The sequence below is a fragment of the Amblyomma mixtum genome, chromosome 3 (genome assembly GCF_055824585.1).
Source record: "Amblyomma mixtum isolate Tamu chromosome 3, ASM5582458v1, whole genome shotgun sequence".
NCBI lineage: Eukaryota > Metazoa > Arthropoda > Arachnida > Ixodida > Ixodidae > Amblyomma > Amblyomma mixtum.
The window spans coordinates 342,067,444-342,094,168 of record NC_143014.1 but is presented as its reverse complement, the minus strand read 5'-3'; the positions used below and the strand labels follow the sequence as shown (position 1 = coordinate 342,094,168).

At 47.6% G+C, this 26,725-nt stretch overlaps 1 protein-coding gene across 1 annotated transcript; it reads right to left on the bottom strand.

Moving 5' to 3' along the window:
- Window positions 1–10,916: 10,916 nt before the first annotated feature.
- On the bottom strand, window positions 10,917–18,231 carry LOC149356159 (endothelin-converting enzyme 2-like). Its single transcript, XM_089576264.1, has 2 exons — window positions 17,920–18,231; window positions 10,917–12,959 (listed from the first exon to the last, which is right to left on the bottom strand). Exons 1-2 carry the CDS (start codon window positions 18,229–18,231, stop codon window positions 10,917–10,919), a joined length of 2,355 nt encoding a protein of 784 aa, XP_089432390.1.
- Between the last annotated feature and the right edge of the window lie 8,494 nt (window positions 18,232–26,725).

Here is a 26,725-nt window from a genome sequence, read left to right as displayed (position 1 = left end):
ACGCCATAATAGATTCTGAACAGAACGAGTTTTCTCATTCAAGCACGCGAAATTCAACTTGCGATAAAAAAAAATGTGCGAAAAAAAAAAGTTTCCTATCCGGGATTTGAACCCACGCACCCCCATTGCCTGTCGACTCGACGGAGTGACGTGTTAAACCACACGGCCGCAAAACAGCGCGGAGTGATACAACTCTCTTTATTTTTTTTTCTGCGGACTACTTCCGTAGCCTTCACAGCGTTGAACATGATGTATGAAACGGAGTGTAGTCAGGAGAGAGTGTGTACGGGGTTCAAGGGTCTTCGTGCTACGCCCGCCTTGGTTTATGGGCCTGGGCGGCAAGGTTAGTCTACGATTATTTGCAGATGACTGTGTAATTTACCGAGTAATATCTAGCCCTCGCGACATCGTTGCTCTCCAGACTGATCTTGATGAGCTAACTAATTGGTGCGGCAGGTGGCAAATGGTAATTAACGCCGATAAAACTAAACACCTCAAGTTTACTTCCGTTGCCAACATGAGCCCTAATGCCTACTCAGTTAATAATACTACCATTGAAACTGCAGCGTCGGTAAAATACCTCGGTATAAATTTTAACTCTAATTTATCCTGGAGCACTCATATTGAACATGAGCCGCCGCGGTGGCTCAGCGGCTATGGTGCTCGGCTGCTGACCCAAAAGACGCGGGTTCGATCCCGGCCGCGGCGGCTAGGATTTCTTTGGAGGAGAAATTCTAGAGGCCCGTGTACTGTGCGATGTCAGTGCACGTTAAAGAACCACAGGTGGTCGAAATTTCCGGAGCCCTCCACTACGGCGTCTCTCATAGCCTTAGTCGCTTTGGGACGTTAAACCCCATAAACCAAACCAAACCAAATCATATTGAACAAATCACTAACAAAGTCTTAAAAAAACTTGGTCTTCTTAAACGCCGACTGCACCAAGCCAACCAGGACACAAAACTACACGCATTCAACATGCTGATCAGGCCTGCGATAGAATACGCGTCGGTGATCTGGAACCCTCATCACGTCTATCTCATCAACATGTTGGAATCTATTCAAAACAAAGCTGCTCGTTTCATCCTTTCCCGTTACTCTCGGTATCAAAGTGTAACAGCACTGAAACTATCGCTCCATCTCTCGCCTCTGGTCATGCGCAGAAAATTCAGCCGTTTATCCTTTTTCCATACTATCTACCACAGCAACACACCATTTTCAAGCTCTCATCTTCTCCCGGCACCGCACACATCGGCTCGTGTAGATCACATGCAGAAGATTAAACCTATTTTCGCTCGGACAGAACGATACAAATACTCACCATTGGTCTTGTCTATCGAAGAGTGGAATTCGCTTCCTTCTAGCATTGCGACTATCGCTGAAACATCCTCATTTCAAACAGCTCTTTGGTCCTATTTAGAAAATTCTAACATATGTTGATGTGCGTTCTTTTTTTGTTGTTTTTTGTTTTTTTTTTTCTTGGTTGCTCTAGTGTGTGTGTGTGCTGGCCGTAACGTTCCGCAAAATGTTAGATGCTGTGTTTAGTAACTTTCGAAGCCGGGATTTTTCTTGATTTTTTGCGCGGTTTGCTACATGTGAATGTTTTTCAAATACCTCATATTAGCCTTTTTTTTTGTTCCTCTTATTAACTTGTACCTGCCTTCTTAACTTGTTTACTTCTGTTTTCAGCCGTTTGTATTCTGTGTTTTATATCTGTTGTTTTCTTTGATGAATCCCCCCCCCCCCTATGTAATGCCCGCATTGGGCCTTTAGGGTATTGAAATAAATAAATAAATATCGCCTCGGGATGAGGGTGCCCCAGGGATTCAGTTCAACTTCACAGGTGAGTCTCGTTGTGCGAGCTCGGCTGCGGCGTGATTGATCGCCTGAACAACATCCGAATGCTGAGCGATTCGTCTGAGGCCGTTGATGAGCACAGCAGAGTGAGTGAAGATGGGACTTGTGGGTGTGGAAGGGTCAGGCCAGTGATCTTCAGCAGATGGAGCACTGCCACGGCCTCAGTTTGACTGACTGTTCGATGATGACGTATTTTCCTTTTTGAGCAATGGCATTTCTCATGTAGAAGTAACTGAGAACTTTCCAAGCCCACTGCTTTTTCCCTCATTTCTTTCAATCGCTCTTCAAACTCTATCTTGGTGCTAGCTCCTCTGCTCTTGAATGATGCTCATCCCATGTCTCCTTGTACCACCTGATTTGGAGTATTGCCATGTGCTCCCAAAGCAGGTCTATACCTACCTCATGCTGCTTAATTTATAACCTTGCTTGAACTTCTGGTCTCACGCACAGGACCGCATTGTTGAAAGTCTGATTGGGAACCTTCACCCGTTCCGAAATTTCTGTTACCATTTCGTATTTATAGTAATTGCACAATGTCATATTTTTCTTAGAGAGCTACATTCCTGCTACATTTAATCGTTACATATTTTTGATGCTCCGCTAAATACTAAGCCCAATAATTGATCCACACAAGATACTTGTACTTATCCACTACCTCTAGCATGACGTCATGTGTCCTATGCTCGCCGCCCAAAATATCGTTAGAGGGTATGACTGCGGATTTTTCTTTGCTAAACTTGAGAGCTAATCTATCTACCTCTATACCGCAGATGTTCACCACCCTCTGCAAATCTTTTGCAAGATGTCAACGCCTCTTGCGGCCGTAGTGCGAAGAAGTCAAGAGAAGGCGTTTCCCTGCGCGTGTGGTGGGTTCGCGCACATTTCAAATGCCTTGGCCTGACCTGCAGTGCTGGAAAAGGACGTTAACTGTGAAATAACACCCTGGAGACGATAGCACATTTCGCCATCATACAGTATTCAGAAAATTTTGAAACCACAGCATGTGCTGGTGTGGGTCAGAAGCGTGTATGGAAGAGCCACGCACAGTCTGCGTCACCCTTGTGTTGAGCATTCAAGAAGTGCGCATTAATGAATAAAGATGAAATTAGGCAGTAGCCGATGGTTCTCTGATACAGTACTGCAATTACTCTCATCTAAAGCGCGACGTTGTCCGAAAAAAAAATCGCCTAAAAATGACATGCGCGTAAGAATCGAGTACGTAATGGAACTACGGCAGCAACAGCCTAATGTCATCGGCATCACAAAAATTGCGCCTTGGCTCTTCTTTCGCATGTTGAGCATCGATATTATCGACATCTCCTTAATTTCTGGGCAAGGCGCAAGTAGCTGGACGTATACGCCACTCAGCATCCATCAGATAGAATGCACTAACGGTACTTCATAGAATCACCGCTAAGGCCCGTCGGCATTTTAAACGCCTTCTGCACAAGCGGTGGAAACAGTGGGCTCTCAACTCAATACTCCTGTCGGCAACCGCCACTTGTGGCGTGTATTTCATTCCACGGAACGCAAGCCATCCGTCAAAGACTACGCCGACAGTATTCGCCTTGCCCTTCGTCTTTCTCCAGATGAATTCGCTTCGCAAGCTGCCCTTGAGTTCTTTCCGAATTATGATTGCTCACTTGCAACTGTTCCAGTCAGTCCCAAACATGAGGCAGAGGATGAGATCACGTGCCCGTTCACCATGGCTGAGCTTATAGCTTCCATTGATGTCATCCGCCTTAACACTGCCCCTGGTCATGACGGTGTACCTTATGCCCTATTCCAGAACCTGGACGGTGAAGCACTGACTTCACTTCTCAGATTTTTAAACGAAATCAGGACATCCAGTGAAATTTCATCTGATTAGAAATATTCAGTGGTAGTTCCGATACCAAAGCCCGGAAAATCACCGACAACTCTTGGAGCCCTACGACCGATTTCTCTTACGCCGATTATTTGTAAGCTGCATGAAAAACTGCTTGCCACTCAAATCTCCTAGTGGCTCGACCATCATAAGAAATATTGTTCTGCCCAAATTGGTTTCCGACCAGGATACGGAGCTGAGGATGTCTTGACCGCTTTGCCAACGACGTGATACGTCGCTCACCTCACAGCCGTGTCGTTCGCCCAGTCCTAGCAACAGATATCACGAAGGCCTACGACAACATTCTCCACGCAGCCATTCTCAACACTGTGTCATCACTTGGCATGCCCTTGCAGCTATGACAAGCAATTCATGCCTTTCTTTCGCAACGGACATTTGCTATCCGCGTTAATGGTAAACCCACAGGCCGCTTCATTTCTAATCGCGGAGTACCGCAGGGTTCAGATTTAGCCCCAGCTCTACTTAACAACTCATTCATTCCTGTGATACACAGTCTCTCCACTCTTCCTAATGTTCAAGTTCTAGCATATGCAGACGACATGAACCTCTGGTCCACAAACCGCTCAGCTCAGGTCCAGCAAGACTCCCTGCAAAATGCCCCCAATCTTCTTCACAACTTTCTTGCCGACACCGGCCTCTCCCTCAACTTCTCCACATCCTGCTATGTCCATGTGGGCAATAAAACTGGCCGCCGCATTTTCAAAGCCACCCCGTTCGTGCTCACTATTGAAATGCACCACTTCCTGAAGTGGTACATACCAATATTTTCGGCCTGCACGTTCATGCTTCAGGCAAAGGCATGGCTTGGTCGTCAGCTATGCGCAAGAGTTCTATAAACACACTTGGCCACATCCTCAGAATAGTCATACGCTCTGGAGGTGCCCCTTCAGATACAGCTCGTCGACTTGTTCGTACTGTCTTTCAACCTCGGCTCCTATACGAGGCTGTTTCAGCAACTTACGAAACGACAGTGGTCCACACTTGAAGCACTCAGCCACGAAGCCATGAGAGTCATTACTGGCCTATCCCGAGCAACTCCTATTTGTCTGCTGCAGGAGTACACGCAGCTCAACACAATGGAAGGTTTAATTAAACAGCGACAAACGAATAGAGCATGGAAAGTTTCTCTTCGTCTGATGTTCGAGCCTCAACCACCTCCATGGGACTACTGTCACATTACATAAAACAAGCCTGCTCGTCATAAGAAGTCAGAGTTCTCTCCGCCGTTAACACCAGCTTCTTCTACGCAACATGATAGCTGTATCCTTTACACAGATTTCGCCATAACACCAACAGGAGGATCAACTGCTTTTATAAGCCCGACATACCCTCAACTCTACAGCCGACAAACCTACTGTACTGACACTACATCATCTCTTCCTTTGGAGCTGCAAGCGATTATAAATGCCATAGCAGCTTTACCTGACGACCCTCCTGATAACCAGGTGCACCTATGTACTCACTCACAAGGAGCTCTGCCGCATCTAAAGAAAGTCCGTGGTATCCTCCGGGTTTCCCAGGCCATACATGCTGCTTATCAATCTTACCCGGTGCTTATACTCATCCACTGGGTTCCAGCTCGCACATACGTCCATAGCATCGCACCTGACATGATATCTGGTTCGACTGACGTTCCACAAACTCCACCTGCCACTTTGCCACCAGATCCACTTCTGACACATCTAACATCTTCAGCCTCCCTCAGGTGGCGCACACGTGCTCTTATTCCCCCGTGTACCAAGACCCTTCCCCCCAACCTCTCACGGGTGGAGGAGGTCTCCCTGAGGCGGCTGCGCGTCGGAGAGGCCCTAACGCCTGCTATTCTCAACCAGTGGCAAAGTGAGAAGATTTCTGCGCTGGAAAAATACCCTCACTGCGAGGCACCCGCTTCCGACACCAATATCCAGCACCTACTGTGGACATGCCCAGGAACTTCGCTGGTGCGCGCTCGTCTTCTTCAAGAGGCAGGCCTGTCTTCAAACAATGACTCCAACTTGCACTTGTTGCTAACGAAAAATATTTACGCCCTAGCTTATGTGACTTTTTACACACAACCGGGCTTCTGGGTTTTTTGTAATGTATTATACCGTTCCTTACTAACATCACGTTTTATGCCGTGCGGCACACTTAGCGCCACAACTGTAGCTCCTTTTACTGCCGAACTTCATAAAGCGCTTCAGTACAGATTAGCGCGGGTTGCAGCCCATCAATGTGTTTATCAGGAAGGTGGCACAGTGCACCTGGCTCGGGCATGTTTGCAAACAAGGAGTTCACAGTTGACGAGTTCATAAAACAGATGATAACCTGTAGTCTCTGCATCTGGAACAATGCTGTTCCGTACTGGCGACAAGAATTACCACCTCATCCACAGCCCTGCACGGCATAGATATCTATCAGCCAAGCAGAAAGCAGAACTTTTTTATGAGAACACCGTATACACGTTCTCCAGTAAAAGCGGACGAACACACTGCATTGTTCTCAGAGTTAACGGTGCGCCCCATGTGTTGCGCGTAGGCTGGTGCGCGAGTTGCAGTGTGCACGCCCCGGTCGTTTCCAGCTGCTCGCTGCTGATGCTCATAGTAGGAAGGAAGCGGTAAAAGAAAGAAATAAAAGCGCGAGGTCAGAGGTCCATTTATTCTTACCATCCCTCTGCTCCGGTTGCTTTGCACTAACATCCATACTCTCATTGCCTGGCTCCATCGCAAAATTCACCTTCTATGATAGCGAAAATTTTTATTTTTCTAGTTCATTGAAAAACTAATTCAAGATTTCGTCTGATTATGAATTAGCATCTCACCAGTCTAAAAAAACTGATCAGTGGTGCATCCACAAAAAAAGACAAGCAAGCTTTTCTAGAAAGATTACCTATATCATAACTAAACGACTAAACCTATATAACAAAACAGATTATCACTCGGCTCTCAGTCCCCAGCGCCTGCGAAGCAATGAATCAAAGTGGCGGTGAGGTCTGTGACGTAGCGTAGGGTGTTAAGAATCTCTGGCTCCGGACTGGACGCCATCGGAAACTGAACCTGGCAGCGTTTAACACTAGAACCTTATACAGTGAGGCTGTCCTATGGTTTAGTGAGGTTAGGAAGGCAGAGAGGTGTGCGCCCTATTTGTCTATCTAAAGGGCGAATACGCATAATGCTATTGTGGATTAACGGACAGACGAGAACTAGGCGTGGGATTCCTCATCAACCTACATATAGCTGGATTCATCGAGGAATTCCGTACTATTAACAAGAGAGTGGCAGTTATTCTAATCAGGCTTCATAAAAAGTAGAAACTGAATGTGGTACAGGTTTACGCGCTTACATCCAGCCATGATGACTATAGCTCCGAAAACATTTATGAAGACGTGGAATCAGCATTGAGCAAAGTAAAAATACAATGAACTGTATTGAGGAGTGATTCCAATGCCAAGGCAGGAAAGAAGCAGGTTGGAGACCAGGCAGTAGGAGACTATGGCACAGGTTCAAGGAACAGAATGGGGGAGTTATTAGTAGAGTTCTCAGAAAGAGATAATTCACCGATCGCGAATACCTTCTTTCGCAAATGAGAGAAGCGGAAATGGACGTGCGAGAGCCCCAGTGGTGGAACTAAAAATTAAATAACTTCATACTATGCGCTCACCCTGGCATTGCGTAGTTTATGGAGGTCCTCGGAGAAGTGCGTTGTTGCGACCACAGGATGGTAAGCTTTCGAATTAGCCTAGATTTCAAGAGGTCATGAAATAAAACTACTGAGGCAGAAGCGAATGAACGAGGTAAAGGCGAAAATGAAAGTACAGGGATTCAGGATCTCACTGCAGAACAGATTTCCAGCTTTAACAGAGCACGATGACCTTTATGTTCAAGCAATGCACGATAACCTCACAGCTATCATTACGGAGTGCACAGTAGAAGTAGGCGCTAGGATGGCTCCACGGGATACAGGCAAGCTCTTTCTGGGTACGAATGATCTCATCAAGGAATGCCAAAGCATGAAAGTTCAAACCATACAGACAGAATAGAACTGGCAGAGCTATCAAAGGTAACCAATAGGCGGAAGATAACCGACGTAAGGAAGTTTAATATGGGTAGAATTGAGCATGCACTAAAGAACGGAGGTGGCCTAAAACCGGTGAACAATAAACTAGGCATAGGCAAAAATCAGACGTATGCTTCAAGAGACAAACAGGGCAATGTCATTTGCAATAAGGATAAGGTAGTTAAAATAGCCGAAGAGTTCTACACACATCTATAAAGTAGCCAATCCAATCAGAACGTTAATGAGAGAGACAGAAGCGCACAGCAATGGGACCTCGCGCCAGTAACGAAAGAGGAAGTAAACAAAACCTAAGGAGTAATGCCAAGGGTGAAAAACGAGGTGTTGAAGAATATATCTTCTCTATCCAAATTAGCTGGTTTAGAAAAACGAGATGCAATGTACAACACAAGAAATATAGCACAATGGAACGTAAAAACATACAGAACTTTCTATGGTAATCAAACATTAGAAAATAAACTACCACGACTTCTTAATAAACTCGCACAAAACGATATTGATCTCCAAAACATAACACGCCACAAACTGTTCGAATATTTTTTACACTACACCTAACCTTTTTTTTTCTGTGATTTGTTTACCTAATTCTTTCTTTCACCATCATTGTAAGTTTTCTTTCCAGCCAGGACAATGCTGTTGATTTTATGCTGACTACTGTAACCTGATAACAGCTCTGCTATATGTATTTTTTTTCCTTTGTTATCTGTATTTCCTGTATTTTCTTTTGTGTGTGTGTGTGTGTGTGAAAAAAAAACACTGCATTGCTGTCAAAGTGGGGGCCCGTGGCCTTGTCAAGCTGTCAAACGGCAGCTTTTACTACGGGTCCCCGCCATCATCTGTACCATGGTGGCAAATAAAATTTGAATTTTGAATTTGAAAAGGGTGAAAGCAGCTAGTGCTGATCAGGTAACAGCAGATTTGTTGAAAGATGGAGGACAGATTGTGCTAGAAATATTAGCCATCCTGTATACACAACTCCTTATGATCCCGAGAATACCAAAAGCTTGGAATGCCCCGCCGCGGTGGCTCAGTGGCTACGGCGCTCGGCTGCTGACCCGAAAGACGGGGGTTCGATCCCGGCCGCGGCGGCTGAATTTCTTGAAGGCGAAATTCTAGAGGCCCGTGTGCTGTGCGATGTCAGTGCACGTTAAAGAACCCCAGGCGGTCGAAATTTCCGGAGCCCTTCACTACGGCGTCTGTCATAGCCTCATTAGCTTTGGGACGTTAAACCCCAATAAACCAACCAACCAAAAGCTTGGAATAACGCTTACATCATGTTAATCCATAAGACAGGAGACACCAAGGTCTTTAAAATTTACAGACCAATCAGCTTACTGTCTGTTGTCAACAAGGTATTTACTAATGTAGTCGCTAATAGAGTCACGGCAACTTTAGACTTCAATCTACCAAATGATCAGACAGACTTTCGTAACGGATACTCGACAATAGACCATAGTAACACCATCAGTCAGGTGATAGAGAAAGGGGCAGAATATAAACAGCCCCTATATATAGCGTTCATAGATTAAGAGAAAGCATTTAGCAGTCATGAAGTCATTGCGGAATTGGGGTGTAGAAGAGCCTCATAAAAATACTGGAAGATAGCTATAATGGCTCCACTGCTACCATAGTCCTCCATAAAGTAACCAATCAAATTCCAAAAAAAGAAAGGGGGAAAGGCAGGGGAACACGGTCTGGCCAATGGTATTTACTGCATTTCTAGGGGAGGGAAGAAACGCGTGTTAATTACATCCTAGTGCAAATAGCGATGAAGAAATGGGCTTGGGCAGGGCATGTAATGCGTAGGCAACATAACCGATGGTCCTTAAGGGTAACGTACTGGATTCCACGAGAAGGCAAGCGTAGCAGGGGCGGCAAAAAGTTATGTGAGCGGATGAGATTCGTTAGTTTGCGGGGACAGGGTGGATGCATCTGGTATAGGACGATGTTAATTGAAGAGATATAGTAGAGATATAGTGCCTAGAATATAGTAGAGACCTTTGTTCTGCAGTGGGTGTAGTCGGGTTGATGATGATAATGGCCACCGCTTGCAACCGTTGAGCCCCAGTAGTGTCAAAATGGCACATGTATAAAACGTGATGCAGCGGGGCCTCTACTCCTACGTGGTGCAGCGGGGCCTCTAGCGGGGCCTCTATTTGCTACGCGGATATGAGTTGCAAAGGCGTCTCACAAAACATGCGAACATGTTAGCTAAGGAGGAAGAATGATTACTAAGAAAGAAAATCAACCAATTTTTTATACATTGGCTTCTCCAGCCATGCCTACCATGCTGCTGCTGCTGCTTCCTTAGATCACAGAGCTCAGTGCAAATACAAGAACAGCGATGCCGATAGAAACAGGGATCATTGAGGCACTATGGTAGCAGAACTAAGCATTTTCGCCTTTTACTGATGCACTAGCGGTACATTTGTGTTGTAGTGTGAAATGATGCGACAAGGGCCGAAAGGGTTATGTCGTATTATATTGTCACACATGTAGCACGGCGAAAGGTGCAAGAATATCTGAATATGGACAGAACGGCATTGGAAAGTGGGCTGCTACGTTCAACGCAAGGACTTTCTTCGGTTAGGCTGGCCTAGCTGACCTCTTTAGACATTACTTAATGTGCTAAAGTAGCCAGGATAGTTGGCATGTATATTTATGGTCATTTAGCGCCAATGGCTAGTCTACTACGGGAGAATCCAAGAACGCTTTGGTAACCGAGACGTTCTCCCTCGTCCAGTCACTGAGATGTCCTGCGTGCCCCTTTCTGAAGAGACAGCTGTATTTTTCACACATCGTGGCTTGTTGGCACGAGAAACACTAAGCGTGGGAAACTGCTACTCGCTTCACATGGAAAGCGCTTGGAAGAGCGAGAAGCTCCCGTGGGCGGAATACCCCCGACGACCCCTGTGCACTTCACCTGCAGCATTCACACACACGTTTGTCGACTGGCAGTGCACATGTCCGCAAGAAAATTTTTGCGCGTTCACAAAACTCCAGAAGTTTCCGAGCCCTGAAACTATACATGTACAAATCGTACAGTAAAAAAAAAATCGACGAGTGCATTAGTTCAAGACACCAAAAAGCTGCCCGCCGAGAAAAAAAAAGACAGCGTCAGGGGCTAACCCTTAGGACCGTAACACTCGAAGGCTCTCCTGAACTCCACAAGAGCCCTGGCGGCGACGTTGCAACGTAGCTCCGCATCACCATAGAACTCGCTCATGTGGTTACCGCTGGAGCAGAGGGAATAGCAGGAGGCCACGAAAAAAAGCCTGTCCTCCATGAGGCTCGATTTCGTGGAATGCACGTCAGGGGAGTATCGAATTAAGCCAAGCTTGTAGGCCTTTAAGGCGGCTAGTAGGGCTTTTGTGTCCACGTAATGAGGGGACCACTCCTGCAGGTCACCGTCAGTCTCGTTGGCTTCAGTGAGGAAGTAGTCACGGGCCACTTGTTGCTGGTCTTTAGAGGGCGCGTAGAAAAGTTCCCTGAGAACTTCATCTGCAAGCAGCCTCCCTGCACCGCCGTAGTTGACAGCCAGCGGCAGGTCCGGATGGTACAGAGGGAACATGAAGTACTCTGCGGAGGCTGTTAGTGCGCCATGAACGCTCCATTTGTGGCTCAGCACGGACCTCGGCTTCACGATGTTGGTCAGGTCATGCTGTTGCAGCCGCCACTGAACTTTCACGAGTTTCACCCAGCTGTTGAAAAAGCTAGTGCCGGGGATGGGCTCTGGCAGTACGCTGGCAAGGTAGTTTTCGACGTCCGATTGGGAGGTTTCGTTCCTGACGGTCATGCGGAGCACAGCACCGCTGCGCCGCATCACGAGACCAAGGAGAACGTCTCGAATATCTTGAGTCAGACTGTGGGCTCCTGGATCTTTGGGGAAAAGGCTGAACCAGGCCGCGCCTGTTCTGCTTTCAACCTCCACTAGGCAGCGGCGGGTGTGCGACGACCAAGGAAGACCTAAGAGATGAAGTGTGGCCTCAGCGATATCCTGGTGCGCCATCCAGCCCAGCTCAGTGACTACGCGAAGCCCCAGGCTGAGGGTCAGCGCTTCCCGCGTCTCGAACTTGAGCCGCAGAAGGTACCCAACAGCCCTGAGCAGGCTGGGTTTCTCCGCATGTACCTCAATGTTGGCGGAATAGCGGCGAGCCCAAGGGAAGTGCGCGTCGACAAGGAGAGCCCAGCGGTCGGTGGGGATGCCGGGAGTCACCGCATCACTCATGTTCTGGATCGACAGGCGCAGAATTTTCTGCTCTGGGTCTGCAATGGCGGGTGCCAACGCTTGTAGAGTAAGCATATCCATTTCCTGGATTGTAGAGGCCAATTCGGAGGCTCGCAACTCGCTAACGCCGAAAAGAGCCAGCATGTTCTTGACGTACTTTTGGTAGCGGAGAGACGCCTCGGTTCCCCTTCGCTTACCGCCGAATGTTCGCATTAACGCTACCCAGGCTCCAAATATGTCGCTGCTTCCGATCTTCAGTAAGCAGTTTCCCGTGCCGGCTTGATAAGGAGCAAGATCGAGGGTCACCTGGAACCATAGGTGGATGTTCCAATTTCCGGAGAGGTCAAACAAAATGTCCAGCAGGTCTTTGCGGGATGTCATCGGCCATGGGAGGTGGTGTTCGGCCATGAACATTTTCAGTTCGTCCAAACCGCTTTTAGAATGCCTCATGCATGACATGACTAAAGCGGCAACCTTTTCTTCGGCGTTCCGTGCTGATCTTGTTGAGGTGCCTTGCCTTCTGGCGAACCGGAGAGCCCAGTTAACAGAATTCAATGCATGGGTGTACATATCGTCTTCGGCGACATCGAGAATGGAGACCATATGGTTGTTCTGCCTCCAGCCGTCACACACAAATCGGTAGAAGTTGTCACATGGGTCTCTAGACCAGTTGATAGAATATTCTATGTCAGCCTTGTACCTCTGGCACGCAGTACTGCCGCAGCCAGGGAAAAGGGGCAGATCCGCGGGGTCAGTGTGCAGCCTTGGGGCAGTGGAGCGGGAAAAATCGCCGTGCTGGATCCGAATCCACTGCGTAACCATCAAATAGATGAGTGGAGTGACGACGAAGAGAAGTGTTGTTGCTACTACGGCCATCTTAATCCACAGGCTCAGACGACAATTTGGCTGTCGGGCGAACACTTCAGGAGCGCCGTGACCCTGCGCTCGAGAAAAACAAAAAGCGCAAATTTTTACTGACCCATTTTCTTATGATCAATCATCCCATCCATTTCACATCCCTTCCGCTACTTCCCAGAGGAGATCAGAGCTTGGAACTAATCGAATATGCTCTTAATTGATTCGTCGAATGAATCAACTAGCGCATGTTCAAGATTAATTAAAAGAGCCGAATTAATTCGCAATTTTTCGAACACTGGTTTACTGGGGTTCAACGTCCAAAAGCGACTCAGGCTGAAAGTAAAATAAGCATGAAGATAAAATAAGGCAAGCCGTAGTGTCCTCCGTCGACTGTTTCAAAAGAAAGGCCCACTCCTACCCCTCTCAGCGCTCTTCCACCATCTTTCTGCGCGGGAGGCAGGGTTATCGCGACATAGCCCATTTGATTCGCGGTTTCATAATGCTCATACATGGCCTCCAAGATTGGCTGACGCAGCAGGGCTGAGACAGGTTTAGCAAACCCGGCTTGGACGCCCGATCTCGGAGGTCATGGCTCAAACGTTGCTCTAGCTCCTCTCATCTACTGAGTTGTGGCGCTGTCATCAGTAGCAAAAGATGATTTTCCTATTTGTATAACATAACGCTCAGTTATTATACTGGCTTCGGTCAGTCTACCCCTCAGTGGAGATCAGTTTTGCTTCATGGGCAGCCATGGCTACTCCACAAATTATAGAGCCGTACCGCATCCGCCGTTATCACTATGGTGTTTTGCACGATTAATTCGTTTTCTACGATTATTCGCACTAGTAACGAATATTTGTAATAATGATCTAATCGTATTCGATTAGGTTCTAATGCAATTCGATTCACATTCTGTTCAGTTTTTAGCAATACTATTCTTATTCCATTTGGTTTTTAAAATGATCATTTTCACCCCCCCCCCCCCCCCTTATAGTAGGATACAACTTAAAAAAAACAGCAGCTGTTGAAAGTGGGCCATGGAACGATGGCGTGCTGTATTTCAACAGGAAATGAAATCAGGTTTTTAATGTTGGACTTGATTAAAGAAGCCAGGCATCAGAATTCTAGAGCTAGGTAGGTAATTTTTTGTGCTTAGCTTCCTGTCTAGGTAACAAGAAAAACTTTGAGAGCGGACTACTTTTTTTGTCGTGAAGGAATTCTGTGCGCCGGTCTTGAATGTGGGCGGAGCTTCAATGCAGACTGAATTTCTATCCGGCTATAGCTACCTTATTTAGCCGGTTTGTGCAAAATTTCAAATACAATAATGGGGCGAAGGGGCAAATGGGAAGGGTATGATCTTATTTCCACAAGGCATTTCTTAAACATTCTTCACCAGAAAAAGGCGCATAGTGCGATTTTATCATTTCGAGAATTTCCCGCTTTGAAAAAGGGGAAGGGAAGCGGTCACCCCTCCCAGTCCCCTCCTCTTAATTCCACCCCGAGCGTTTTGCTAAAGGTGGACTCAATGGGAGACAAAAGGCTATACGTTTTTGGTATCTACTCTTCCGGGTTCTAAAAAAGCTGGTTACATTCGAAAAGCAGTCCAGGAACAAGCATTCTCCGTCCTGGACAGTAAAGAGCTCATTCAACCAAACCTGAAATCTTATGTGTACAGCGCAAGATTTCCACACTCCGAGGCATTCCGACGGCGTCCCTATAGTCGGCAACTTCGTTTCGAGCATAAACACTACACGACTGCACTGTGCCGATGATGTGGTTACTTCGGCTCCCGCCTTTTCGTCGATATGGTTTCCTACCAAACAAAGGCTTAAAACGTCATCCGTTGCCCGGCGTCGCGAGCATGCTTTCCTCGTTCAGAAATCTCCAACTCGCACCGTCTTGTAATCCCTACGTGGGTGAAGTGACCCGTCACTTATTCGCGGTCAACCGTTCAAAGCACGCCGGAGGAGCTAGGAATAAAAACTCTTAGGCGATCCTGGGTGGATGGTTTGAATGCGCTAGCTGCGGAACGTTCGTTATATTCGCGGTTTACGCACCAAAGTTCGTTATATCCGAGGTCAGCACATTAGGGTTCTTTATATACGACGTTAACACCCGAAAGGTCGCTATATCCGAGGTGGCATACCGTTGTCACCTGCCCACCTGGTTGTGGGCACCTGCTTTCCCCAGGCTACTCAGAGACGGCGGTCGCAATTTCCGCTTGCACAGACTCGTCTAATGATCACGCATTAACAGTCTTGAGTTGCCTGGCACGTGAGAAGAAATGCTGCACCACCGAAAACACCCACTGGCAAGACCACGTGTTCGTTATTCTCGGCCCCTCCCGGTGAATATTAAGGCGAAAGCCCTTAATGCCTCATCGTTGTCGACAGAAGGCTGTCAGCAGAAGCTTGTCAGCAGAGGTGTCACGCTTCTGACGGGTGTCCACCGAGATATGTGAGACAGTTACTGCGTAATTTGCTTTCCTCGAATACAATTTCCATTTTCTTCATTACGGCCCCTCGTTCTTCTTTCACTCCCACTTCCTCCCTTCGTGTACGGTGCGGTTAAGGTGTCCACCGAGATGACAGAGAATAACTGCCCCATTTCCTTTCCTCAAAAATCGTTGCGTTCAAACGGCAAGACATCGCGCCGAACGAGTGGTGGCGTTCGGTGGACTCCCTGGCAGCAGTACAACACGCTTTCGCGTTCCACTCCTAAAGATGAAGCTTATTCGGAGGTAATTAGCAGCTAATCAGTATTTAGTCCTTATAAGTAATTGGTCATTAATTAGTAATGTGTCATAACTTAGTAATTAGTCATTACTTATGTGTGACGTCACCAGTGCCACAGAGGAAGTCAAAGTGGTGCGGAAAACGCTTCGCCTCTATGTACTTTAGACAGTCAAAGTGCCCGCTGAATTTTTTTTTTATCTTTGGCCTGCGAGAGCGCGCGAGTTTTCGTTTAAGTTATACAATGCCGTCAACGACGCCTATTACTACGGATAAAGCACCTCACACAGCTGACTTTTAAGAAGTTAAAGCAAACGACTTTGTAAACACTCTCGGCCCAGCAGCGATTTTCTCTTTGTAGAGAAGTACGGCTGGCCGAACAGGCGCATCGGTGCGCCGATTCGTCAACTGCGGGCTCAACTGCCATGAGGTCCCAAACAGTATATTAATTATAACGATGCAAACTCATAAGTACTTCAAGAGCTGCCTTAGAATTAATAACACACACAATTAAGCGAGACAGTCAAATAGTGTCGCAGGGGGAAATTCTGAGCCTATAACAAAACTGTATGCGCAAAATCAAAAGGAGAGGCTAGGGAAAGATCGAACCTCAAAGCTTATTTAACAGCGTAAGGGGTGTTTGAGCATTTTACCTATTGTAATGCACAGCCAGGGTCGATTTTAACTTTTAAAAAAAGCAGCGATAAGGTTGCTATCAGAAATCACCGGCCAAATGGTGGCCAAAAAACGTTGTAGATCCACAACAACTTTACTCGCACTACTGCACGACATCGATGCGAACGTTGCCTTCTGTAAGTGCTGGTAACCATTAGGCTGGAACGGCTGCCACCTGCGTGGTGCTGCCACCTCTTCCTACGGCGGCCGCATTTTGCCAAACAGGCATACGAATACACCACTGGTAGCACTACAGATGTGCTACATTTCGGCGTGACTGCTCACGACGCTGATTGCGAATACTACAAGTAAAAACTCCGTGCAGTTGGTGGAATAGATCCAGTAGTACCGCGAGCACTGTAGATGCACACCGTTTGTCAAAAGAAGAGCCCAGAAGGGGTTTGCTTCTAAGCCGTCTTCTGGGTTCTTTTAGCAACCGCGGACTTTTAGAGAAATGAGTAGACGAGTTTCCCGCAACTTCAAAAGATTTAGAACGCTGGCGATGCATAACAAGCCACACAGCATGGCTCAAAACAGAACTCCTTGCGCTCCAGACTTTTGAGAAAGGGCATACGTATACTGTGCGCGAAGCCTTTGCTGAAATGATTTCATTCTTTTCCGCGTATAGCATGAAAGCAGTTCTATATCGTGTATTCGGTCGACGACGTGAACACATGAGCCGCAAGATGCCATTACCTAATTAGGCTCGATAGGGTGCCGTATTGAAGCGAATGCTGACTGAGGATCTTTAAAAAACGAAACGATCTTAGACCACCATGTGCTTAAGCGCGCGCACGCACGCACGCACGCACGCACACACACACACACACACACACACACACACACACACACACACACACACACACACACACACACACACACACACACACACACACACACACACACACGCGCGCGCGCGCGGGCGCGCGCGCGCGAGCGAGAGAGAGAGGGGAAAGCAGCTTTAACGATACGCAATCCTCTCATAGTCGCCGAAGGAAAAGGGTGCATCCCACTGACCTATCCCACACTGTAAGACAGAGTTGCAACTCACTCTCACGCGAGAAACAGATATTTGCTTTCATGAGCGAACAAAAGGCGCATTGAGCAGATAATGGGCTTCCACCTTTTGGCTTCGACCGATCGGTTATTACCACTTTTGCTCAGAAATCCTATTCTTCGAGGGAAAACTGTCTTCGCATGCTTTCGCGACGGAATTGGCAGTGCCCGGAAAAATGTCAAGCATACATCTGAATAACGCGCTAGAAAATTTTGCGCTCGGAAATCTGTGAAACTTACTCTACGCAGCTCTGGATACGGTGTCCTAATTAATCGCACATGACGTTAAGTAAGAGATTTTGGGACAGGCGCAATTCTGCCGCATTTTGCCCACAAACCGGGAGTTCGTTGCGGTTAGAAATGGAGGCTGGCCTGCATTACATGCGTACAGCATCGGCAGCGCATGAAGCGAAGTTTTCTCTAACCTAGTGTAGTCCATAGCGCTCTGGTTACCTTCAGCGCGCACGCAATGCGTCTTGAGCTGGCCTCTCGTCCGTATGAGCACAGGCAATGTAGTCAACACAAGCAGAAATTGCCTAACCTAGACTTATCGACAGCAGCGACGACCTGTTCCGTACCTCATCTCCCGTTCGACGCCCTGGCTGGTCAGGCGCCGCGGTTGAAGACGCTGCGCTGGCGACGGGGACGTCACCCGAGACTGCGTTCCGGGTCACAGGCAGCCAAGACTTCAATCGGAGAAGAATCAGCTCCAGGATGCTGCGACGAGGGGGCAGATACTCCTGCGACATCGTGATGCCCCGGCCACCAGAGAAGGCCTCGAACTCGGACTCGGAGGAAGCGGTCGTGGTTCCACTGCGTGCAGCGCTCGGCACCTCGTTGCCTGGCGCGACGTTGCAGGCTCCAGTCGTTCCGACGGTGGGCACGGCCATGGCTGTCGCTGTCTTGCACGAACTCGAGTGTGCTGTCTCGCAGGAAGTGCCTCTCACGCCTCTGGTGCTCTTGCCCTGACTCGGTCCGTTGGCCGCACCCCTGCTGCTGCTGCTGCCGCTGCTTCGTGCGCCAGGTACGAGACGTAGCGCGTGGCGTCTGCGCTCTCGCGATCACCTTCTTTTTTTCGGAGGGAATTAAAAATACTCCTGGCGACATATTCAGAGTGATCTTGAAAACAAGGTTTAAAAATGGTGCCCTTTGTAGGCCCAAATCCACAGAAGACAATCCACTGAAATGAAATCGAAACCAAAACTTATAATCGAAAACCTTTTTCGAAAATTTTACCAATTTAGCCGCACTGGCGAGGGCCAGACGACTCAGTGTAAACACCAGACCGAAGAGAAACAAGTTATGACAAAAAAGAGAGAAGGACCGAGGGCGGTGCAAAATAATTCGTTTCCAAAGGTTGGAGAAAAAAAAAGGCATTTTAATGCAGATACGAAAATGACTGCTCGAAAACACTAATTCCTAGAATATAACTCACAGCGCTTTACCGTTTCCTTACTCCACATAACTTCTAAAATTAGAGCTTTTACGCTCATTATGATGCCAATACAAGCATCCGCGTGCGACAAACTAACGTTCCAGCAATAACAAGGGTCGAATTCGTACTAGTTTATTTGTGCACCTAAAAGGCATCGCGATGTTTCGGCCGGATTCCAAGCTCACAGGAAGCTTTTACTCTGTTCCAGTGCTTGGAAAGAGTGAGCAATGTGCTTGAACCGTCCCTCTGGAATGTCGGCTTATCTTTACTGCGCGACTAGACGGGCCTGGACTGCGTGTGCACTATAAACAGCTGTTGTCTGAGCTGAGGGGGACATTGGACACACCTTAACCCAGACATGTAGACCGGATGAAGTTTTCTTGACTCTCGGATAACAAATTGATTATTCCTGCTTAATATGAGGGTGTAAAATTGAATATTAGATATTCGCAAATTAATTCGTGAAATATTTTTTACTTTACGTTGTGCCTTCTCAAAACATTCATGGTTTGAATCATTCGGAAATGGTTTCCTTTTGCTTTATGGAGTTTAACTTCGCAAAGCGACTCAGGCTATGAGGGACGCCGTACCGGAGGGCTCCGGAAATTTCGACCGCCTAGGGTTCTTTCACCTGGTGCTCTGAGGTGCACTGACATCACATAGTACACGGGCCTCTAGCATTTTGCCTCCATCGAAATGCGACCGCGGCGGCCGGGATCTAACCCGCATCTTACGGGTCAGCAGCCGAGCGCCATAACCACTGAGCCACCGCGGCAGCTCCATTTCGAAATAATCAAAACTAACGCTCTAAAGTGGCGTTCACGTAAACTAAGATTCTTACAAAAAAAAAATACCGACGATTACGTTACTTCCTAATGCGAAATTTGAGCGCAGCAAATAAGCTCTTTCACCTTTTCGATAGATTGAGGCAAAGAAATCGAGCAACACATGTATGCGCTATCGCAGAATTTTTTTTTTTTATTTTTCACACGTATTCCTTTAACAAAGACTCCACTAACAGTTCTTGACAGTCATGAAGGAAGCTTTTTGGTCGGAGAAATAGACTGATATATGTTCGACTTGGTACATCAATGCTTGATTCTCAAAGACGAGATCTATACAAGTGCCTCGCGAGGTTGTCACAGCCGTGGGACGCGTTACGAGCGAGAGGAACGGGATGTTCTCCCGCATAAGTGTTAGGAAATTGCTGTTTGTCTTTATGTCAACATTAAAGTCCCCCACTACTAACATCGGTGTGGATCGATGGACGGTTAATGCGAGTTGCAGGAAGTGCACGACGTCTTTCGTGAGTGCGGTAGGGGCGAAGTAGGCAGCTACTACCAGCAAGCCGTTGGGCAACTTTGCGGCGCACAGTTCGCCAACTTCATGTGACGTGCCAAACATTTCGACTGGTATTGCAGAGAGACCTGTGCGCAAGTAGATAGCGACTCCAGCCGCACTGTTGTGGTCTCTGCGAGCACCACAGCAGTATAGGAAATGTATGATTTCGAGAGGCTCTTCGGGATCCATCCAGGTTTCAGCAAAGCAAAGTACAGAGGAATGGCGCAGAATGTGATCGTGGTGTACGTCCTTGGCATGTGCGGCAAGGGAGCGTACGTTAAGAATGTGGTTGTGAATGATGAATCAAGTGCTGCCAGCGAATGACGCGTCCATTGGCTGTCTGCGTGTGTTACTGATGTGTGGTTAACATGTTAAGCTTCGCCTGTAAGAGTGGAACGCGACAGCGTCTTGCAACGCTGCCAGGGAGTCCACAGAACGCCATCGCCAATTCGGCTGTACGCCTTGCTGGACGGTAAATTTATTTTTTGAGGAAAGGAAATGTATCTCTCTCGCATATCTGGGTGGACACCTGCACCTCGCCGTAAGGGAAAGGGGGAAGATGGGAGTGAACGAAGACGCCGTATTAGCTAGACGCGCCTTTGTTCATTCCAAACCATTCAGCTGGCATTACGGAGTGGCTAGCGTGCTCGTATCGCACTCCGGAGACCCTGGTTCGATTCCCCAACTCGACCAATTTCGTTCTCGGTTTTATTGAGTTATGCGGTCTAACTAGAAAGGTTAATTAGGCTATTTCATATTTATATTGTATTTCTATCCATCGTGTTCTGTCATTAACCTGGCAATTGTTGGAACTGTCTATGATGTTCGACACAACGTATATGAAACGAGCAACGTCTTACTGAGTGGGGAAGTGCGTGGTGGTGGAGGGAACGCGGCTTCGTACTTATCTGTTCTTTTCAGCAGCGTCTCCTTCCGCGGACGCTGTTGTCGCTGCGGCGCGCGTCTTTCTTTTCTTTTCTTCTGACCTCTTCATTCTCCTCTATATTAATTAGGCTAATTGATTAATTAAGCAATTAACTAAACTCAGTCCAACTTAGTTGCAGCATCACTATACGGTCCCTTTGATTGGTTGCATGGTTACTAGCCAAAGTACAATTGGCCCCATTTGAAATTCGCGCACTGTGACGTCACGAGCATTTCGACCAATTGCAAACCGTGACATTGGGGGCGGAGCTGGTTACAAGGCCGACGCCGACGACGACGCGAAACCCAGGAACGGACGCCAAAGAGCTGCGCTCTAAAAGTGCCAAAAATGACGTGCCGAGTGTTGCAGTGAACATGTTAACAAATATCTAAATGTTGGCCGTTCGGAAAAGAAACTCTATTAGAGAGCAAACTGTCAGTCGCGGTTTGTGTCGCTGATTATGAGAATTGCGCTAGATAATTACCTACTGATCCAAACTTAGTAATGAACTGACCTTTCAGTTAGCACAGCGTTGTTGCTAAGGTCAACGGTGAGTTCGTAGCTGCGGAGAAAACGATGTCATATAAGTTAAATTTTTAAAAGAGGAAAAGTTGGCTCTCTAAAACAATACAGCGCGAGGAAATCTGGTGCCTTTATGCGTAAGCATTGAATGGCTACGTTCGCTGGAGCTTGTCCGCAGAATTACGTCCGAACGAATGGGTTTATGCGAACAAGAATGGTACCATCGGATAGAGCATCAAGAAATCTAGCACGGGAAATCGGGGGGTTGAGGGGAGTTAATTAGTTAATTAACTAGAGCGAAATATTTCGAAAGGTGGGCGGGGCCGGAGCGAAAGTGGCGCCAAATTTGAAAACTCCTCAAGTGTGGCACCACGTGACCAGGAGTGTGGGCGGAGCCAACGCGTGGCGCCCAATTTGAAACGAAGCATGGCGCGAAGTTTGAAAACTAAGATGGGCAGCTGATGGAACTTGATTAAAGGGGCTGTGAAACACTGCTTGGGGGATACCGGCTATACTTCAGGTGGATTCTTTGTCACACAGATGCTGACTTGAAAAGAATTGCGCCCTGGCTGTAACCTTGCTGAGGTTGCCGCAATATGCTGTTTTGAATCGGACCGGATACTAGCCATGTAGGCTATCGGTCCAAATAGTTTGTACAAAGTTTCCTTGGATCACCAAATAAAGAGCCTTTGATTGATTGAATCGATGCAGATGAACGGGTGTTATTCAATGAAGAAATTTCAAAATACACGCAAACAAGACGCTGCCCTCAACTCGACTTTGGCGGGGCTTCCCACTCCTATTTCGCTCTCCCGATGACGGCACCTGGCGCAACCAATCAAAACAGCCTGCCAGAGCACGTCGCGGAAGTTTGCACTCCACGGTTACCTGCTCTCTGCAACTCGTTCTTGCTGAGACTGGCAGCGTCATTTCCATATGCCAGAGCCCCTGCTGGTGTATCTTTATTTTACTTCCTTTGCAGGGCTTTTATCTAAGATAAACAAGTTGTTTTTGTTCATCTAATATAAAACGCAGACAGGCGACAAAATGTTTCTCTATTTATTCACACAATTTGCAGTATATTTACTGTTTGTACAATCATGAAGCACGCTCCAAGTGATGCCATATCCGCTGCTGAAACCCGCCACTGTGTGGGGACACCATCAGAGCCATGGATTTGTTTTTGGGAGAAAATAAAATATTAAAAAACGGAATATACGCGGTATTAGCGACGCTAATAGCACAATTCTAACTTACTGTATGCGGTCAACAGGCAAAATAGTCAACTAAGATAGCATTTCTAGGCTCCTTTAAGACAAATAATTTAGGTATCGATCAGATATCGATCAGATATCGAAATGTGATCCATAAGTGATCGATAAATGATTGACTTCCGGTTTGAGGGTCTCAAATTCCGGTCACGAGTCTCAGTCGACGTCAGAAGTGTGCAAGTGGTATGTCGACGTCTTGCTGTGAAGTCATAAAGTGTGACGTGATGCTTATGCATTTCTCCAAAGGGGGTGCCGGAGTGAGCTCTAACGTTTTTCTTTTTTTCGCACAAAGTTGAAATTTAGTGCATGAGGTGTGCAAGAAGTTCACTGCAGACGCAACGTCCACTGCAATCTAAGCACGAAGAAGCCAGTGTGGGAGTAGAAAGAGAGTAATCTGTCCTCTATAGCTCACACACGCTTTAAGGGCAGGGTATGCTGCCCGAATCCGGGGGCAGATTTTGATCACTAAATATACGGAAGGTTCACTCATGGAAACGGAGGCATATTTCCAGTGGAAATTGTAGTAAATGGATGCAGTTATCAGTGGAAGAACTCTTTTAAAAGTGGCACTGGAGGTCTTCAGGTTGGCAAATAAAGGAGCTTGAAACCTCGGTTAAAATCTGCGTAACTTATAGAACTTCGCTTTTTTTGAAGAGGGAATGTGTTTCTGTTCCCAACCATAATTATTCCGTACTTTAAGGGATGGAAACCTACTCCGAGACCTGGGCAGCGTGTCCTGTCCCAAAAAGGGAGTGCGCTTGAGGACAGCTCATTCCTGTTTTACCCCCATATAGTGTTATTCGTGTTTAGAGTGTAAGATCACATTGGTTTTTGTACGGCGCCAAATGCAAACCATACGGGCTAATTTACCTCTTCATGCGCTTCCTTTGCTTTGTCACTCACAAAAACGACGGCCACGTACTTAGCCATGACTACCCTCTGTCCTTCGCTGACGGACGAAGCACAACAAAGCGAAGGCCGTGGTACAATAGCACGTAGGCTTTGAACTCGGCGCCGTACACATGGCAACACCTGCGAAAACTAAACATGTTTACAGATTTGCCTCTCTGGCTGGGTTTGATGACTTATAGTAAACTCTGACACGTCTGCTACCAAAAACTTTAGTCTAAAACGCAACGTTTCGAAGCAGCTCGGCTCCTTCTTCAGGGGCGAGTGGGGGCAGTAGCTGGTGTCCTTGCGAAAGGTGCGGGGGAGGGGGGTGGGGGAGGGGGAGTGCAGGGGGTGGAGATGCTAAGGCCGTCGTGCGATCGTTTTTTTGGGCGGATTCCGCCAGCACGCGGACCACACGTTTTCAGCCTCCGCCCAGGCGTAAAGGCGTTATGCGATCACTTTGCTGCTTCCGGACGAGCCGGATGGTTCGAGCGTTCCGACTGGCGCGCCCGGCAGTGCCTCCCATCTAATCGCGTGGGGCGGTGCAGGCATGCGTTGCTAGAGAAACCCGCAGCTAACTTCCGGTAGAAATACCCGTATTTATTGTGGCGTATTCGAGACTAATCCGTTGCGTCAACGTTTCTTTTCCAGCCGGATTTTCGTCGAAGGTAAAATCGTGGTCGAATCTGATCGCCCGGATCTCGGTTCAGCCGACCCTGACGGCCGCGAACCAATTCGCGACAGAACTTCGCAACATCGAAGGCGAATCCGATCGTCTGAAGCGATGTCGTGGGAAACAATACGTGTTTGGACCATTTCTACCCAAGAGAATGAAAAACGCGACACATCGTAATCGAGTACTCCTCCTAGTTCGACGACACGTTCTCACAACGGCCTGTCATTTCTCCCCAAAATAACAGAATGCTGCCTGCTCTGAAAGTTACGCAGCCCCAACGATTTCAGAGCAACGACGCGGTTCTTACTGCGAATTCTCAATTGGGTAAGGCCACAATACAGGCTGCTAACAACCGTCCTTAATTAAAATCGTGATAATCACATTTTTTAAATACTTAAGATTAAATACTAAAACTTCAGTCAGTTATGCAAAATAGCACATTGCAGTGTTTTTCCATTGCTGACAGAGAAAAAAAATAATGCACTTGCAGCCTTTCCCAAGCATTTTGCACAGTCACTGTAATACGCTAACATCCTTCTCCTTGGCTCCTGACTGTTAGTGCAAAAGTCATGCTTTCACCTAATCAATATATAAGGTGTATATCGGAATTGTGCATGCATTAAACGTTCACAATTTATCAAAACACTGCTGTCAAACACAAATGCTAATGCACTTGAGAAATTATTATGTTTTCAACTACTTGGAGCAGGTAAAAGCAGTTGTTATTAAAGCAGTTCTACATTTCACAGAACAGTGGCAATGCAGCAACAGTGATATATTTTGTCATGTTTTTCCGGCCATTATTAACGCCAAACTAGAAATAGCACTGTTTGCCTGCACAGGGGCTTAGACGGGCATCACTGCACAGCTTTGTTCTGCACAGTAACAGCTGACCATCAAGTTATGCTTTAGCATTCCTTCCTGAGCACATATTGCAGTTGCACAAGCCAGAATGCAGCGTTGAAAAAATATTGGGAAGCATACCTCGGCACCATGAGAGGGGGCTCAAAAACACTCACACTCACAGCCACTCGCACTCACCTCCACTCATTCACTCACCCTCATGTCCACTCACCCTCACAACTCACTCATACTCACACGCATAACCACTCACACTAACAACCACTCACTCACTCTCGCACTCTCCACTGACTCTCACAACCACTCACTCCCACTCGCACTTATGACCATTCGTACTGACAACCGCTCACTCACACTCATGACCACTCACTCTCATTCACGTGCACTCACTCTTTCCTTTGTTTGCTGACAACGGAGGGGAGGAGAGATTTACTGCCGCGGCCGACTGCCCTCGTGGATCCCCTAGCATAGCCTGAGTCGAAAAGATGTGGTGGTGAGCCGCCCAGGCTCTGTCGGGCTATTTGGCCAAATTTCACAGTTTCGATGCTCGACGAAAATGGTCACTCATCACGCATATTCCATGCACCGAATGCTACGCACGTGTGCTCCTGCACTGGCTGCTGAGACGATGAGTGCCTGTTCAGCGTCGGCTAAGATGCTTAGACAAGTTTTTTAACGGTGTCCATAGGCGTGCGCAGGGTTCTCCATGAAAGTGAGCGAAGTTTCAGCGCAGTGCCCCCCCCCCCCCCACCCCATCCCCAACCTGCTCTCACCGAGGACCATACGGCCAAAACGGACCGCAAAGATCACGAATGATTATAAAACCTGTATTTCCATGCGACGGAATTGCAAAATCTACAAGATATTGCTATGCTCTCGACTGCTTGCACGGCGCCAGTTACTTTTCCTCCATCGATCTTCGCTCAGGGTACTGGCAGATCACTGTCGATGAAAGGGATCGGGAGAAAACCGCCTTTGTCACCCCGGACGGCCTGTACCAATTTAAAGTCATGCCTTTCGGCCTGTGCAATGCCCCTGCAACCTTCGAGCGCATGATGGACTCCCTCCTGCGCGGTTTTAAGTGGACGTCATGCCTCTGCTACTTAGATGACGTGATTGTTTTTTCGTCCACATTCCAAAGCCACCTGCATCGCCTTTCAGCCATCCTTGCCGTCTTTTGCCGCGCTGGTCTTCAGCTGAAATCGAAGAAATGTACCTTCGGCCGCCGTCAGCTCAAGGTCCTTGGCCACTTGGTCGATTCTGCTAGGATCCAACCCGACCCCGACAAAGTCCGTGCCGTGCGTTCATTTCCTACTCCGCTCTCCTCCGGTGATGTGCGCAGCTTTCTCGGCCCATGTTCCTATTTCCGCCGGTTCATCCAGAACTTTGCGGAAATATCCCGACCTCTTACCACGCTCCTCAAGAAGGACATCCCGTTCTCTTGGGGACCCCCCCCCCCCCC

What these genes read in the sequence shown, in the direction of transcription:
- LOC149356159 (XM_089576264.1), bottom strand. Translation starts at nt 18,231, where the DNA reads ATGGCCGTGCCCACCGTCGGAACGACTGGAGCCTGCAACGTCGCGCCA. An exon ending in GGCGTCGAACGGGAGATGAG is followed by an intron (nt 12,960 to 17,919) that starts GTACGGAACAGG and finishes TCTCGAGCGCAG; the next exon opens with GGTCACGGCGCTCCTGAAGT.